We start from the raw sequence: 16,062 nt of genomic DNA on the forward strand, positions 1-16,062 counted from the left end.
TTTATTCTCAAGCCTTGTTGCCAATCACAAGCAAAGAAATTCACACTGACACGTTTAGTTTTGTCAAAATGAGTGTGTGAAAGAATATTCTTCCCTACACTCAGCGTATTGAATCGCATTTTCCACATAAGGAGTTAAAGTTGAATCTTTGGGAAAATAACGTTTCATGTTTTAATTCAGCACTAAGAGCAATATTTAATTTCCCATAATTCATCACGAATGGCTGTGAGTCTGTGACGTTGTGTAGTATCCTAGGGAGGGGATAGAAAGAAAGTGCTAATCATCCAAAGCATAGGAATAAGGCTTAAAATTGAACACAGGTAAATATATTTTAATGTCATTTACTTTTAGTCGATGGTCTTAAGCGTCAGCATGTCAGTTTATCACTTGGTAATGTGAAACTTGTTATCCTTGCAGGGGAGGATAGGTTATGTCAATTGTCGACAGTAAACAGGCTAACGTTAGTAGCTAGCTCTCTGGCTTTGCTATGAGCTAAAATGCTACTAGCTAGCAAAGCTATGCATGTGTAGAGAAATGAGTGATAGTTGACTTCGCTAGCGTATAGCTAGCTGCCTAACGTTCATTTAGCTGTGGCTCTCGTAAGATGAGGCCAAAAATGGTTACTGGCTGTCAGTTATGTTGACTCTGCAATCAGGTCACGTGAAGTTAAGAAGTGGTAACAACCACATATTTGTTGTTTAAAATAAACAAAGTAACGTCACGGTTTGATATCGGTTAATAGCAGCCAGCTAGCGACATGTCTCTCAGGCTAGTAACGATGTGACCAGTGTGTATTCTGAAATAACGTCAGGTTGGTAGTCCCACACGTTGTAATATTACGGCTAAGTATTTCAGTATCATGACAGTAAGTTAGGTAATGGTTACTTCATTGTCAGTCCAGTCAAAGGAGTTAAACTTGGCTGTTATTGCGTGCCCATCAGGCCACTGTGTTTGTAAACCGCGCAGTATTGCATGCGTTAGCTAGCCATATCGAGCCTGGAAAAGTTAACTGGGATTGTTGTGTGAGTGTGGTGTCTTTTATACACGTTACTCATAACGTTTTATAAGACCTTGCCCGAGGCATTTTAATCGATTGGAAATCACCAAACATCTAAGTTACGTTGACATGTATGTAGTTTAGCGGCTGCTGTCTCGTGACTTCTGTCATTGAAATCAGAAAGTTCTAGATGTCGGTGTGGTAACGTTTCCCTCAAAAAGGCTAATATGTCCTCTTAATGGTTGCTTTGCAAAGGAGTATTTAATTTTATAATATTGAAAATAATTAAGTAGCTTCCCTTTGATCTGCACACGGAAGTCTGCTTTAGGAATGGACCCACGTATTTGCTTAAGCGTCCAAACCGCTCAGATAATTTGGGGCAGGTTATTTTCATGAATTGAAATTAATTTGGGGCCCATTCTGTGGAGATTGGGCAGGTTTGCTTACTGCTCAAATGGAAACTAAGCTAAACAGAAGCAACATTCAGGTGTCATACATCACATATTTGAAACAATCCACCCAGAAAACGTGAGGTCTGCCCCAACTTTCTGTTCATTTACATTGAAACTCAAATCTTCTCTGTATGGCACTGCCTTTTATTAAATTCAGGTTTTTTTTATTTTGATATCAAATCACATCTTGCATCAAACTCTGATTTTCACTTTAATTATCATTCTCATTTTTATGGGTTTTACTCAGTTTTTACCTGTCTGTCTTTGTGTGTCTATTTGTGATACCATGTGTTTCGTTTATATCTGTCTTAATGCCTTTTTATGTCTTATGTAAAGGTCTTTGAATTGCATTGCAGTTGAAAACCTCTCTTGCCTTGAATTTCTTAACTACGCAGCTAATTGTAAGGACAAAAATAATTTTTCTCATTTATTTTCTAGGCTGTAACGTTAGTGTCAGTGCGCAGTCCTCCTTGCTGAGGAAGGAGAGGCACCAGGGACCATGAGTGAGAATGGCCCTCATACAGAGGCGCCCATGTACTTTAAGGTGGAGGTGGATCACCTGGAGCGGGACGACGAAGAAGAAGAAGATAAGATCCACTATGACAAAGACGATGACCTGATCGCCGAGCCTTCGTCGTCCTCTGGTCGGGTGTATGACCGCACCACAGTGCTCATTGAGCGGGACCCCATCCGGCTGGATGAGGAGGGTGAAGAGGAGGGCCACTGTGGAGGGGATGAAGATGGGGTCACCTTCCTAACTGAAGGGGAAGGTGATGGAGATGAGGAGGAGGGCTCTCTCACCTTTATGACTGACCCTGATGGCATGTTGCAGGGTTATGTGCACCATACCATTTCTCCAGACCAGATCCAGTTCACAATAAATCCAGGCTCTACCCCTATGCCCCGCAACATAGAGGGAGCCACCCTCACCCTGCACTCTGAGTGTCCAGAGACCAAGCAAAGAGAGGTGAGCTGAAATAATTGCAGATACCTTTTACTTTGAATAGTTAATACAATATGAACTTAGGTGCACAATGATTTCAGTCAGAAGCTTTGTTTTGTATTGAGGTTTTATGCTTTCACTTACTAACAATGGTGTAAATTCATTTTCACATACCAGTTGCAACACAGATGAGGGTACAGTATGGTCAGTAGAATGTGCTCAGCTGTTACTGCTGAAGTAACACTTGGTTTTGTTTGGTTATTGCCGAAGTAGTGCTTGGTTTTGTTTGGTTATTGCTGAGGTAATGCTAGGTTTTTGTTTGGTTATGGCTGCAGTAATGCTTGGTTTTATTTGGCCATTGCTGATGTTATTGCTTGGTTTGGTTAGTGGATGCGCTTTCAGTCTTTGCAGCTAACTGCTTAACAGAACAGTAGATTGTTTAAAGATGTAATGATCTTCAAAGCAGTGGAACGCACTATGTACTAATACTGGAAGTGTTTTTTTTTTTAACATGCATTTTCTTGGTGAAATACAAAGTATAATTGCAAATACATCGATGTGCTAGATGATCTTTCAAAATGAGCTTCCCCAGCAGTTTGACCATGGTTGCTCTTTTGGCTTAGGTAGAAGTTAACATCTCAGTGCACCAAAAAAATCAGCTGTTGTCTCTTAGTTGAGTCACCCTGCTTCCACAAAATTTTCACCCAGTGTTAGACTTTGGCTTAACCCACTCACAACCCACTCTGCCTCCTATCTGTGTTCACGTAGTGAATCTGCCATATTTTGACACCTATCCCAGCCTAATTAGTGGAAGTTGACTATAAAACCATCTGACAGCAAGTGTACACTGGTAAAGCAGCTGGTCCTTGCTGAATATGAGGCAGGGTGGTGGAAGTCTGCAGGAAACAATGAAGTCCCAGTCAACAGCTCAGTCCTGTGTTCAGCCAGTTGTTTCAAATATCAGGTGACACACACTATGCCACCATCAAGAAAAACACCATCTGAAGTTCTTGTGACGAACACATAACCAACGAAGCTGTTAATTATTGATTTGTGTCAACATCTATTATTATAAAGAGACTACAGCTAGATGTGGATAGTAGCATCATTAGATGGGAGTACTTGTATGCACTGTTTTTCCTAATATTAACACAGAGGCCCCACAAGGGAGTATTGCTCTCTAGTGTTGTTTTTAATGTTGGTGACATAGCCAATGTTGGTTTAATAATAAATAAAGATGAAACAAGGTATTGTTAATGAACTGGTAATTTTGTTGATTTCAGCCCAGTTTTCAAACACTGAGGAAAAAATTGTTTTATTTTAATTGGAGACACCACTGCCCTCACCAACAGCAACAAGAAGGAGAATGTCCTGAATGCCAATTTGTGATAGAAACTTGCTGGTTCTTTTTTATTGTGAATGTGTGAAGAGTTTGTGGTACCTTTTCTTGTTGTTCTTGTTGGTAAGAACGTGCACAAATAGTTAATATTTCCAAGAAGACTGCAACAACAAAATGGCGCAACACTGTTCTGATGGCTCTGAGTCACAAGAAAAGGACAGACAATTCTTGATGGTTTATCACATCCCCTTTTTAGTGAAAATGATTTGTTACATGAGGTTGAAGGTACAGGGCGCCATCTTCAAGAAGTAATGTGCCAATAAGTCTTTTTAATCCACCAGTGTAATATCACTAAACAAACAAATCATGAAATATGATACTTGTGAGTGGAAGTTGGTTGTTATTACTGCTAAATGCTGAGTGCTGTGTTTGTTTAATCTGTATGTATCTTCACATTGTTTTGTTCACAGTCATTGTGCTTGCAGTGTTGGTTGGTTGCTTTTGTTTGATTCATCTGTATTGTTGTTTTTGTCATTGCTATGGCATTATGACTTGATTTGCTATGACATTGTTATGATGATTACCACAGGCACAGGATGAATTTCCAAGAGGACAATGAACTAAAGCATTCATTTATGATACTTCCCTATAGGGAAGTGTACATGCCAGAAAATGGAAGAAACCTCAAAGAAAATTAAGCTCCTTTTTCGATTTTGTTAAACATTATTTTGGTTTTGCACATAAAATAAAGCCTAGTAAATTATGTCAGTGGCATGTGCTGCTGATGAGCACACTGTGGTGATGTATGCACTGTGTGCATTCAGTTCATTGTGTATGACATAGAAAAAACAATTTTAGCCATCCTGCCTTTTAAAAGCAAGATTAGAAAGTGGCTATTTCCTGTGAACATCTAATAGAAAATTCCAGCCTTCTGTGCAACAGGTGTAAGGAAAAAGGCCTAATGATGAGCAGCATCAAGCACTTAGCGATATTGCTGTAAATACTCTGACACAACCATTTAATTTGTAATGAAGTGGTCCTTTCCACAGTGCATGTGGGAGCCCAAAGCGTACAGTGCTTTTCACAGTGATCGAACTGATGATGAGGAGTCACGATGGTGTGGGAGATGAATACAGCACTGAGCTACAAGCTTTAGCAGGCTACCCACAGTGGCTTTGCATGGATGTTTGCTTAACAAATCATCTCTCCCACATCCTAAAATCTGAATGAATGGGCTTTGACTACCCATCAATCAGATTAGCGTTTGTTAGTAAGAGTGAAGCGAAAGTTAAATCAGTTGTTTTACACTTTCTCTGTATGTGTAACAGCTAAGAAGGTTTCGTCCTTTCATGGTATGATTTAGATTGTGACCAGGTGTGTCCTGAAGTTTGATTTGATTTTTTCAAAGTGACAAATGCATCACTTAAAGCACCTAAGAAATGTTTAACGTCATGAAGAAACATGCATTAGCACTTCAGTGCTTGGTGTCTTATCATTCACAGACAGGCAGTTTATAATGAACTGTTGAGAACTTTGTTTGGATTTGGCATTAGGCCGAGAAAGGTTTGTATTGCTTTCATGTAAAAGTCTTACAAATTCTCACAAATCAAATATCCTGATCTTAAGATTTCATGAATTTTGACATTACAATATAACCCTAATTTTCCAACTTTGCTGGCTACTCATAAGTGGGGAAACTATTTGGTCTCATAGGGCCCGGGCAAAACATGCAGTCTTTTATCTTCAGAGCCACACTTACGGGAAATTTTATGGTAGGATACTTTTTAATATGTATTTATTTTTTGATAACAGGATCAGGACAGTAAGTTACAGGAATAATGTTAGCTGAGAATGGGATTTGCTCATTGAAGTGGTCAACCGCAAGTTTCCTCCCCCTGACTTCCTGATCAATGTAGAATAATGTTTTTTGGAAGAAGAGGAGAACAGGCTGTTTTTATTCACTTTGCCCCAGGGCTTTTGTGTGAGGAGAGAGCAGGAGCCTGCCTCACTGCAATGGGGATTGGTGCTGTGAAACAGCATTGGAATAGGGTATTGCATGGGGGTTAGTCATCATCGCTGTCCTTTATGCACACCCGCTTCATGTGCTGAGGGGTGGCTGAGTCATTGAGTTCAAGTCCCGTCTGAAAGGTCACTGACTCAGACTGTCACTTCACTATAGTATGGCAAGGCTGATTATTACTGAGATGAATTAACAAATTACTTTCTCACTGGCTTTTATATATACAAATTAAAGACTATTTCATTGATTTTTAAGATGGGTAATGTTATCTTTTGCCTTAGCTAACCCCATGTGTAGGTGCTGATTTCCCTCTCCTGTGCTTCCTTCATCAGGTGAAACGCTATCAGTGCATGTTCGAAGGCTGCACGAGGACATACAGTACGGCGGGAAACCTGCGGACACACCAGAAGACACACCGGGGCGAGTACACATTCGTGTGCAATCAACAGGGCTGTGGAAAAGCCTTCCTCACCTCATACAGCCTCAAGATCCACGTCCGTGTTCATACCAAGGAGAAGCCGTTTGAGTGTGATGTGCAAGGCTGTGAGAAGGCCTTTAACACGTTATACAGGTAAGCCTTCGCACAGTTTTGTCTAATTTCTTGTCATGGTACTGTTCTAAGTATTATGACACTGTGCGTTCTGTCAGCAGTGTGTAGTTGAGCAGCCTTCAGGTCTCTTAAAAGGTGGATCACTGGCTAAAAAATGTCAGTTGTAAGGCAGGTCTTGACATAAGGTACATGGCCTAACCAGTGTTGTTACAAGACAGAAATGTTGACCTTTTACATTAGGAATAGAATATAGAGATGCTCACAATTATGTATAATTCAAATATATAATGTCCTTGTGTTTTGTGTAGAGGCTTGCTGTGTGTTGGCAGTTCATTGCCCTCTGACCAGAAATAGCATTTGGAAGTGTAATCTTTGTAACCTAGAAATCTAAAATTTAACTTATATTTTCCAAAGAGGGAAAACTCTGGTGAGGAGGGGTGAGTTTGGTCATTGCAGATACTCAGTATCTTTACAATTTAACATTTTCAGAATCAATATGTATAAAAAAAAATACTACATTCTCTCTAGGTCCAGTTACAGTTTGAATCTCTCTCGATCAATGCCAGGGATATTCCTCATTCATAGCATTTTCACATTTAGATTTTGCCGTGATCTGAAGCAGTCCACATCATGGCCCTCTGGTCGGTTTTGGTTCAGTTGCTATGACAACATGTCGGGGGCTTGGTGAGGCTGTGCCACCGCCATCATCTCCCTGTCAGAGGCTGTTACTCAGGGCAGCCACCGATGGCACACTTGGGTGGATTCTCTTTTCGACAAATTTGCTTTCCACCCCCATCTTCCACGCCACTCAGATTCTCTTCTACCACCACCACTAAGAGTGTTTGCACTTCGTTCAGCCATTTTCCTTTTCTGAATAGATTCTGTTGTCACTCGAGTGTTGACTCAACTGTCTTCCATCTGCGTTTTAGGCTTCCTTAAGATGAGTGCAACAGGAATCAGCACGTGCCATTTAATGCAGCTGTACGTTGTTTCTCTCTGAGTGGCTCCTACTGGGGTTTAATGAAACACATTTGATTGTCTCTGCAGACTAAAAGCACACCAGAGACTTCACACAGGCAAGACATTCAACTGTGAATCAGAGGGATGCACAAAGTACTTTACCACACTCAGCGACCTGAGGAAGCACATTCGCACACACACTGGGGAGAAGCCATTCCGGTGAGCATTTCCATTATCACACCAGGTTTAATCCACCCCTTGCAGAAGATGAAGGAACTGTGATACTAATAGATACTCACAGACAGCTCTTTGTGTCTGTTTTAATGTTTGCTTTTCTGCACAAGTACAATACTGAATACTTTCATCGTGTTTTGGGAGCTGCATTTTGAGATGCACTGTTCGGCACATAAGTTTCCCATCTGCTGTACATATTTACATTTGGCTGTATGTGTGTGATGACTTGAGCGTCCTCACTGTTCTATTAAGGGCATGGCTTTACTGTAGACTGGAAATTCATTGCTGTAAGCATTCCTGACGATGTGTTTTTTTTTCTTTCGTTGATTTTAGATGCGACCACGATGGCTGTGGCAAAGCCTTTGCTGCAAGTCATCACCTAAAAACGCATGTACGGACACACACAGGTACATGTTACACATATTGTTGATTTCTCTAGGGAAGCTTGAACAAAGACATGTTTATTTTGCAGCTCTGCCTGATTTGCATTTACATTGTCACCAGTGCCTCCCACACATAGTTAACTAAATAGATTTTCACTGCAGCCTGAAACATTGTGTGGTTTTGTGTTTACTATCTTCCTTTCAGAAGTCTGTATATAACTGCAGTTAAAAGAGCAGTAATTAAAAAGGCTCTGTCCATGTGCACTTGTATTGATTGGACAAATAACTTCCCTAATTGTACTTGGCTGTGCTCCTGGACCTGATGTCTTCGAAGATACTGTAAGCTTATTAAATGAGCTCCTCAAGTTCTTATTTTGCCACTTGCTGGCTTATTTAATGTATTCTTGTCTACCTCTAAACTTCTATATGGAAATGCCCTTAAGTCGAAGGAGGTGACCCACTAGATCTTAATAATTATAGACCAATTTCTATTATTTTCACTACAACTAAAATGTATCTTTTTTAGCTCAATTTTCTTGTTTTTCTTTGTCTTTTCCTTCTTTTTTGTAGTTTATATGTTTGAAAGAATGTTTTTGTTTGGCAGAGCTAGTTTTGTGCAGATGACATAACAGATGTAGAGTGAATGGTTTGTGTGAGAGCCCTTATTTTAGCATTCTTGACGTTGATGTATGTGTTTATTTCAATTTATTTTCTATTTAATTTCCATGTTTTTGTGTCTTAAGACTTCAATGAAAATGAGACAAAGTGTCTCAAGGGTTTTCTCAACAAATTAGAATTTAGATAAATAAATTTAAAGTTGCCCGAGGTCAAGTCTTTTTCCCAACTGTGTTAATGTTCAGGGAGGGGAGTCGGTCTTCAGCTCCTTAACAGACAGCCAGTTGCTCCCTCATATCCAGGTTGTTTGTAATACATGGCTCCCTTAATGTAATTTTTTTTTCTATATGGCTGATTCTCACAAACTGTGGATTGAAAGAATGTAGAGTCAGTAATCAGACCAATTTATCAGTCTCATAAACCTGTCCTGTTGGATGAACAAAAAAAAAAAAGTGAAACAGATTCTGTGCTGAGGCTTTATTGTTTTATTGTTTTTTATTGTAACACAAGTGGTTGTTACTTTTTATCACCAGGGTGAGGTTTTTGCTAAACTGCTGAAGTTTATGTCGTATTGTTATAGTCTATGAAATATGCACTTATCTAAGCTGACTTTTAATGATTAAGCTGTGAAGATTAGCTCTTACCTTTCTGTCCCTGCTCATTCTGCAGGGGAGAAGCCATTCAACTGTCCCAGTGACGGCTGCGAGAAGACTTTCAGCAGCCAGTACAGTCTGAAGAGTCACATCCGGGGCCACGACAAAGGACAGCCCTTCAGCGTTACCCTCACCCATCCGCTCTCTGAAGTGAGTCACAGTGCAGCAGCTTTGTAGGACACTTTGTCGCTCAGTGTTGGCACGGATGTCATGTTCTCCATGCGCAGCCCGAGAGCAACATGACACTGTTGTGCTCATATTATTCACTTCGTTAAAACCTTGTGAATGTACAATGTGACTTTTGATGTTGGGGGCATTTTTCATACACAACACTTGTGTTCCGCTTTCATTCACATATGACAGGTTTTATTGCTATATGGACGGCATTCTAGAGAGCTTGCTCCTTGAAGTAAATCCTTAATTTTCACATTAACATATAGTTGATGTTGCATTATTCTCCAGTTTTGCTTCCCTGTCTTCTTTGCATGACTCAGCGCTTGATCCTACAGCAGTGGCAAGTATAATTAGGGCCTATTCATCTGTTAATTACAGGATGCAAATCACTCGCTGTGCCTCAGTGACTTGAGCCTCATCTCCACAGACTCAGAGCTACGAGAGAACATCCATAATGTAAGTCTGGCTTTTTTTCTCCAGCTTTGTCAAACAGACGTTGAGGAGCTGTCAGGATAGTCAGTAAAGATGTCAGTTAACAGGCAGCTATTTTGACATCTAAGTTCAGATGTCACTGTAATGAAAGGAAGAGTTTCTGGCTGTTTTAATACTTAATAAGCTCACATTGATTCATTTGTATTTCATTACAGGCTCAAAGCGTGACCCCTGTGAAGATATTTGAGCTCATGTTCCAGAGTCCTGAAAATAGCGTCAGCCAAGATGATGCCCATCCCAACGGTCAGTACAAAACCTGTCAGCTTGAACTCTATCCAATGTTCTTGTTCACTTATGGAGTTTTTTCCCCCCTTCCTCAGAGAGCCTTGCCGAACCCTTCAACCTAGAGACCTCTACTCAACCAGTAGTGACTGATGCCTCGTCTCTCATCTCTTTCTCTCTCAATCCTACCTCCTCATCTTCCTGTTCCCACACAACTGCAGTCATGGAGGCTCCTTCCCAGCTCAGTCAGAGCTCTTCCTCTCAGGCCTCCACCCCTGCCTCTGCCACCGCTACTGTCAGCGCCGCACAGCCTCCCCCTTTCATGCAACTAACTGGGCCTCAGCAGATCTCTGATGTGCCTGCCCAGGCTTCTGTCCAAGCAGCAAGCCATGTCACCCCCCAGCATTATGTGGCACTGCCACCCACATTCCTGCAGCCAGATAGTGCCACCCAGACCACTCCTCTACCACAACCCATCCCCGCTCCTCCACCAGTGGCTCCAGCACTGACCACCACACCACCGGGCACTGCTGCTGTATCTGTTGCAGCCACTGCAACAGATGCTCTGGCAGCTGTGGCTCAACCTGTGCCTTTGGCCAACAACCCTGTCCCCAGCTCTGGGCCTGGTTTGCCTCCCACACCTGCCACCATCACCATAGCTCCCACCCAGAACCTGCTGCAACCCAGCCTGGTCATGTCTGACCAGAACCTCCAGTGGATCTTCAGCAGTGCTGCCAACAGCCAGCAGAACCCAGAGCAAGCAGTGAGTCATGCTCTCACACAGTGTTTGCACTGAGAAATGGTGACTTGATTTGTACTCATGTTGATTTTGTGGTCCATTCTTTAAAAACACATTCCTATGTGTATGGAATGAGGGATTTCTTGCATTTTGTAGTTCTAAGGATACTCATGTCACAGGATTAGCTAACTACACTGTGCCATGCACGTAAGTGATAACAAATTAATGTGCAAAGTCATACAGTGGGGAGTTCGGTTTTTTCAGTATGATCGACAAGGACTTAAAATAGGTTTTACTTTTTTATTTACTACTATTAATGCAACACACATACACCTACCATATCACTTCAATGCAGATCTGGTGCCAATCAACCTCATAATATTCCCTGGCTTTTTATTTATTTATTTTAATCCTGTGCTTGTTCAATGTTTGTTCACAGCCACATCAAGGAGCTCCAAAAGTGGAAAAAGTTTTCTTCACTACAGCCATACCAGTGGGAGGAAATGCTGGTAAGTGAATTATTATATTTCTTCATGTTGTGGAGATTAGCCAAAAGGCTGTAATGAAATCATGAGTTTGTTTTGACAGCACTGTGCTTAGCTTTGATGGGATTAATTAAATGGTAGATTGGTGTCCAGAGAGCTCCACTAAGATACTTCTGCAACAACAGTTTTATTATACAAATGCACTTCCAAGATGCTGACGCTCAACTAATGCTCAGTGCTAGAACAGTTGAAACTATATCCCATTATAATGTTTAATAATAAAATTGCACCACAGGAGCAATAACATTCAAAACATTCAGGAACTGTGAGTATTGTTGCACAGCCTTGGGCTGGAGATGATTGATTTTCATGATTCAATAAAGTATCAAATTAGGATGGATGGATCGCTTAGTTTATAAAATGGCAGAAAAGAGAATCATAATCTCCCAGACCTCAAGTGTCGTCTTTCAATTTCAACAGTACAAAACCCCAAAACTATTAAGTTTACAATGATATAAAGCAGTAAACCCTCACATTCGAGGAGTTGAAGTCAGAGAATGTTTGGCGTTTTTTGCATGATGAATAACTTAAAAACGTAATCAATTAGCAAAACTCTCGACAGATTTTCTGCTCAACTTCTTGTTTCAGCTTTTGTATCATCTTTCAATCCTTTTCAGAGGAGTTGTGGCTGAGTGTCTGTGATTGCTCTCACATGTTAACTCTTCAAGATGCTGTTAAGGAACATGTGATGACTTGCTTTGAAAGTCATCAGCTGATCATCTCTTGATGAAGAAAGTAATCCCTCTGTCACATTCTGGACTGAGATTTCTCTCTGTTTTCAGGCAACTCAGTCCAACAGATCGGCCTCAGCCTGCCTGTCATCATCATCAAACAGGAGGAATCCTGCCAGTGCCACTGTGCCTGCAGGGACTCTGCTAAAGACAAGAGTTCAAAGAGTGCCTCCTCCATTGTTTCAGCCCCTGCACCGCCGCGACCATCACAGCCCCCTCCTCCCCCACCATCACAGCACCCAGAGCCTCCGCACCATCCAGCCACCTCATCTCCCTCATGCTGCCTCCCTGAGTCTTCCTCCAAGGTGAGTGAGGTGAGGCTGGAGGCCCCCTCTTCTTCTTCCTCCTCCTCCTCCTCAGCTCAGACTTTCTCCACAATAGTGGGCAGCACTGCCACCAGCCCTCCCTCAGCTGAAGGGTTGGCCAATATGGATGTCTCGGACTTCCTCTCCCTGCAGAGCCCTGAGACAGCTGCCAACATTGAGGCTCTGCTGCTGGTCGCTGATGACTTCAACATGGCCACTGATGGCAATCCTTAGAAGAGCTGCCTTCTGAGTCTGGCACCATGTGTTGTCTGTTGCGCCCACTCATCCACAGGCATCAATTCCACCCACATCTCGAGTCATTCTCCACAGTGATGCCTCTTCTGTCTCCCTATATAGTGTGTACATCGAACCCCCTGTACTTGCAGTGCATTCTGTTCTGTATGGCATTGCACAACATATATAGACGAACTATTACTAATCTTTCTGTTGAGTCTCATTGCAGTAGTGGAGTTTTCAAAAACAGGATTAGTTTGCTTCTTGAGATTTATCAACTTTAAGGCTATGTAATGCAGGGAAACGGCAGTAGATCCTTTGTTCTTATCAAACTGTATATAATAACCCCTCGATATCCACTCTGAAATTATCGAATGATACAAACGAGTGTTGTCCAAGCACTGATGACTTAAGAGTTCCATTTTCCTGACTTGAAACACGCCCGAGCAGGAAAACAAAACTTGTCTGTATATCCTTGTACTGTACTACAGGTCCTAACAAATGCTTCAAGCTGGTATGCAACTGACCAGAATGCACTGTATATTAGAGGAATTTGCTATAATTTTATCAAACATCGCACCCAACAGGAATTTGAAAGGGTTGGCCACATAGACACACAATATGATTTCCTCCGTGTTTTTATTTGCTAGGAACGTTAGTGTAGTCCAGAAAATGTGATGATTCTTTTCTACGTCTTTTGAGAGTAATTTACTAAATGAGAAAAAGAACCTGTGACCAGATCTGCCTGTCTTTAAGTGAAATTGAGTCAAAACATCATTAAGTTGCCTATAACTTAAACTAATTTAAGATTGTAAATGTTAATTTATTTTAATGCTTGATTCTTTCATTATACTGGTAATATAATCTTCAAGATAGCAGAGATCTATTATTAATTTATTTCAATCACTTGTATTTTTAAATAGAGCTGTTTTTATGTTACTGATTTTTTTTTTTTTTTTTAGAACGTAATGGGTATTGCTAAAAGCAAGTTTTGAGAAAAGAGGCACCTATCGTAGACTGCACAGTGAAGCAAATTATCCTCTAGGATCTGCTTGTTTGCAAGAAGTGTCCACAATGAACGAGTAAGGAATTACTGTCAACATCCCACGTTTTAAAGGGTTGTGACCCTCTCAGGGATGCATCAAGTCATAACTGATCCTGGTTCTCTTAATTTGTTCCTCAGACATACGTTTTTCTTACCAGATGCCCCGTTCTTGCAGTAGCCCTACGTTTTGCTGCACTCTTCCCTGTTTATTGCACACTAACTTGTAAAGTGAGTAATCTGACAGCTCCTCAGCTGAGATGCCACACCACTACACACTTTTGTATACAACTGCTGTAAAGTAGCATTTAAAAGATGGTGTCCTGGCGACCGTGTAAATATAGTACATTTTAGTGTAAACATCTTTGAGAAACTTGTAGATTATTCTAGAATTTGTATTTTTGTATAGACTTTTGAATAACTAACTCCCACAGTTTGGAGCTAATGTATCCCTGCATTCTTCCCCCAGCCACATTTATGCAGAAGAGTTTTTGCTGTGTTTAGTTGAATAGTTCTACTAGCAGCTGGGCTTTTGTACAGTCCCCATAGTAACAAAATATATGTAACACATAGCCTCCTCCTCAGAGTATAATTTAACAGTATTGTTTCAATGGGACACAATGCAATGACGATAGAGCGAATACATTATGCCCTAATAATAGAGTGTAGAGCTACTTGGCCTTACAACATAACTGTTCTACGAGCCTCCTTGCCTTGACAGTCCCTGCTTCAGACTTGCCATTGACATGCCAACACACACATCGTCATCGAGTCTCAGGCAATCAACTTCCAGCAGCAGATCACAATGAGGCAAAAGCACTGAGACAGAAAAGCTTGTGGTTTTCCTACAATCTGTGTTGTTTTCCAGCTGTCTGTTTGGAAAGTCATTCATGGATATGCAGCATTGCTAAAACACATATATATAAAATCAGCTTCATGACAGATGCAGTTGATACGTTTTAGGTCCAAACTGAAATACATGTCACAAAACACATGGCTTTTTTTTTTTTTTTTTCCCTTTGCCATAATTTAGAAGTGGCACTTTCCCTTGATTCATATTTGCCAAGAAGGCCGTGAGATATGTAATGAAAGGCTCCAGTCACACATTTTGTCCTCTAAATCATTCCACATATGCTGTATTAGTGTCTCCGCTTGGCTCCATTGGAATGCAAAATGGCAATTTACTCACCATTTCCCCATTAAGGCGCTCAGTGAAATTCCTGCCCGAGGCAAACGCATACCATCAATATCTGCATTCTCATACATGCATACCGGCATTGAACACAACTATGCAATTTTAAGTGTGGCATTCACAAGTTTAAATACTGACTCCAAGACTAAAAGATTCTTTATTCCTCCCTCTTTCAAATGATATTCTGCTGCGACCGTACATGCAGAACTCCAGAGGCAAACGTTGCCTTTTGGATGCATACAGATTAAGCATGCTCTTTGAACTCCGGTGTATTGCATTTCATTTTCCACATTTGGAGTGGTGTGAATCTAGACTTCGTAGTGGATCCATCCAAGTACTGTTCCCATGAATGTTGCACCACAGCTTTGCTTTGACATGCTGTTAAAAACTGGATTTGTTTGAAAGAGTACTTAATGAATGATTCTGTTTTAAGAATTATTTTTGGTCAAATGTGTGCAGCTTTTTTTTTTTTTTTCCTTTTACACTCTTTATGCGTGAACATGTTTCATTTTGCTCACTCCGTTTATGTAATCATCTCAGCCTTTCACATTTAAATTACACGTGGACATGGATGACGCGTCGGCTCATGTTCACCAATGAAAGTCAAACTCACAGACGATATTTGTTTTAATCAATAAGCAGAGGATTTTCTTTTTTTTTTTTTTTCCTCTCGTGGATTTCTGGCCCAGGTTTGTCTTTCTGAAGTTTACAAGTGGTAACTTCAGAAAGACACTGATGGTGACATTTGTTTGGAAGCACATTGTTTGATCACAAATGTAAAGCCAGAGTGTTTCTAGAAATGGAAAATTCCTGCCATCTTTTTCCAATTTGGCAGTATTAAAAAAGAAAAAAGGCAGGGGAAACTATATGCTTCCAAAGGAATGTCTCGACACCCAAAGACTAAGGAATTGTTGAGGATTTGTATTTTTTAAAAGAATGTACAATGTGAAAATGTTTGCTTATGCTTGTTTCATATAAAGTATTATAAATAACTTTCTGAATTGAGAGCAATATAATAAAACCTTACCCTCGTCACCAAAATGTTTCTGCTGCTTAGTGAAGTCTTTACAGTGAAATTGACAATTAATCTTAACAGAATTTATTTAACCCATATAAACAGAAAGGCGGCGGGATGGAGACTGTTGCACTTCTGGTCACTTCTTCGGCGGTAAGGACACATCCTGAAGAGATTTTCTCTGCGGAGCATAACACAAGATTAACTTTTGGAGTCTGCAGTAAG

At 40.8% G+C, this 16,062-nt stretch overlaps 1 protein-coding gene across 2 annotated transcripts; it reads left to right on the forward strand.

Annotated features, from left to right (window-relative positions):
* The first annotated feature begins 226 nt into the window (after nt 1-226).
* mtf1 (metal-regulatory transcription factor 1) lies at nt 227-15,860 on the forward strand. 2 transcript variants are annotated; one of them, XM_076736354.1, is made up of 11 exons: nt 227-320; nt 1,888-2,416; nt 6,084-6,322; nt 7,349-7,480; nt 7,829-7,902; nt 9,163-9,296; nt 9,699-9,776; nt 9,968-10,055; nt 10,133-10,797; nt 11,213-11,282; nt 12,101-15,860. In XM_076736354.1, the coding sequence occupies exons 2-11, from the start codon at nt 1,949-1,951 to the stop codon at nt 12,586-12,588; spliced, it is 2,436 nt and encodes an 811-aa protein (XP_076592469.1). In that variant the 5' UTR covers nt 227-320; nt 1,888-1,948; the 3' UTR covers nt 12,589-15,860. The 2 variants fall into 2 exon arrangements, with proteins under 2 accessions (XP_076592469.1, XP_076592470.1); XM_076736355.1 differs by having other exon boundaries at nt 10,256-10,797.
* Nucleotides 15,861-16,062: the final 202 nt, after the last annotated feature.

Source organism: Chaetodon auriga, chromosome 8, assembly GCF_051107435.1.
Source record: "Chaetodon auriga isolate fChaAug3 chromosome 8, fChaAug3.hap1, whole genome shotgun sequence".
Taxonomy (NCBI): Eukaryota; Metazoa; Chordata; class Actinopteri; order Chaetodontiformes; family Chaetodontidae; genus Chaetodon; species Chaetodon auriga.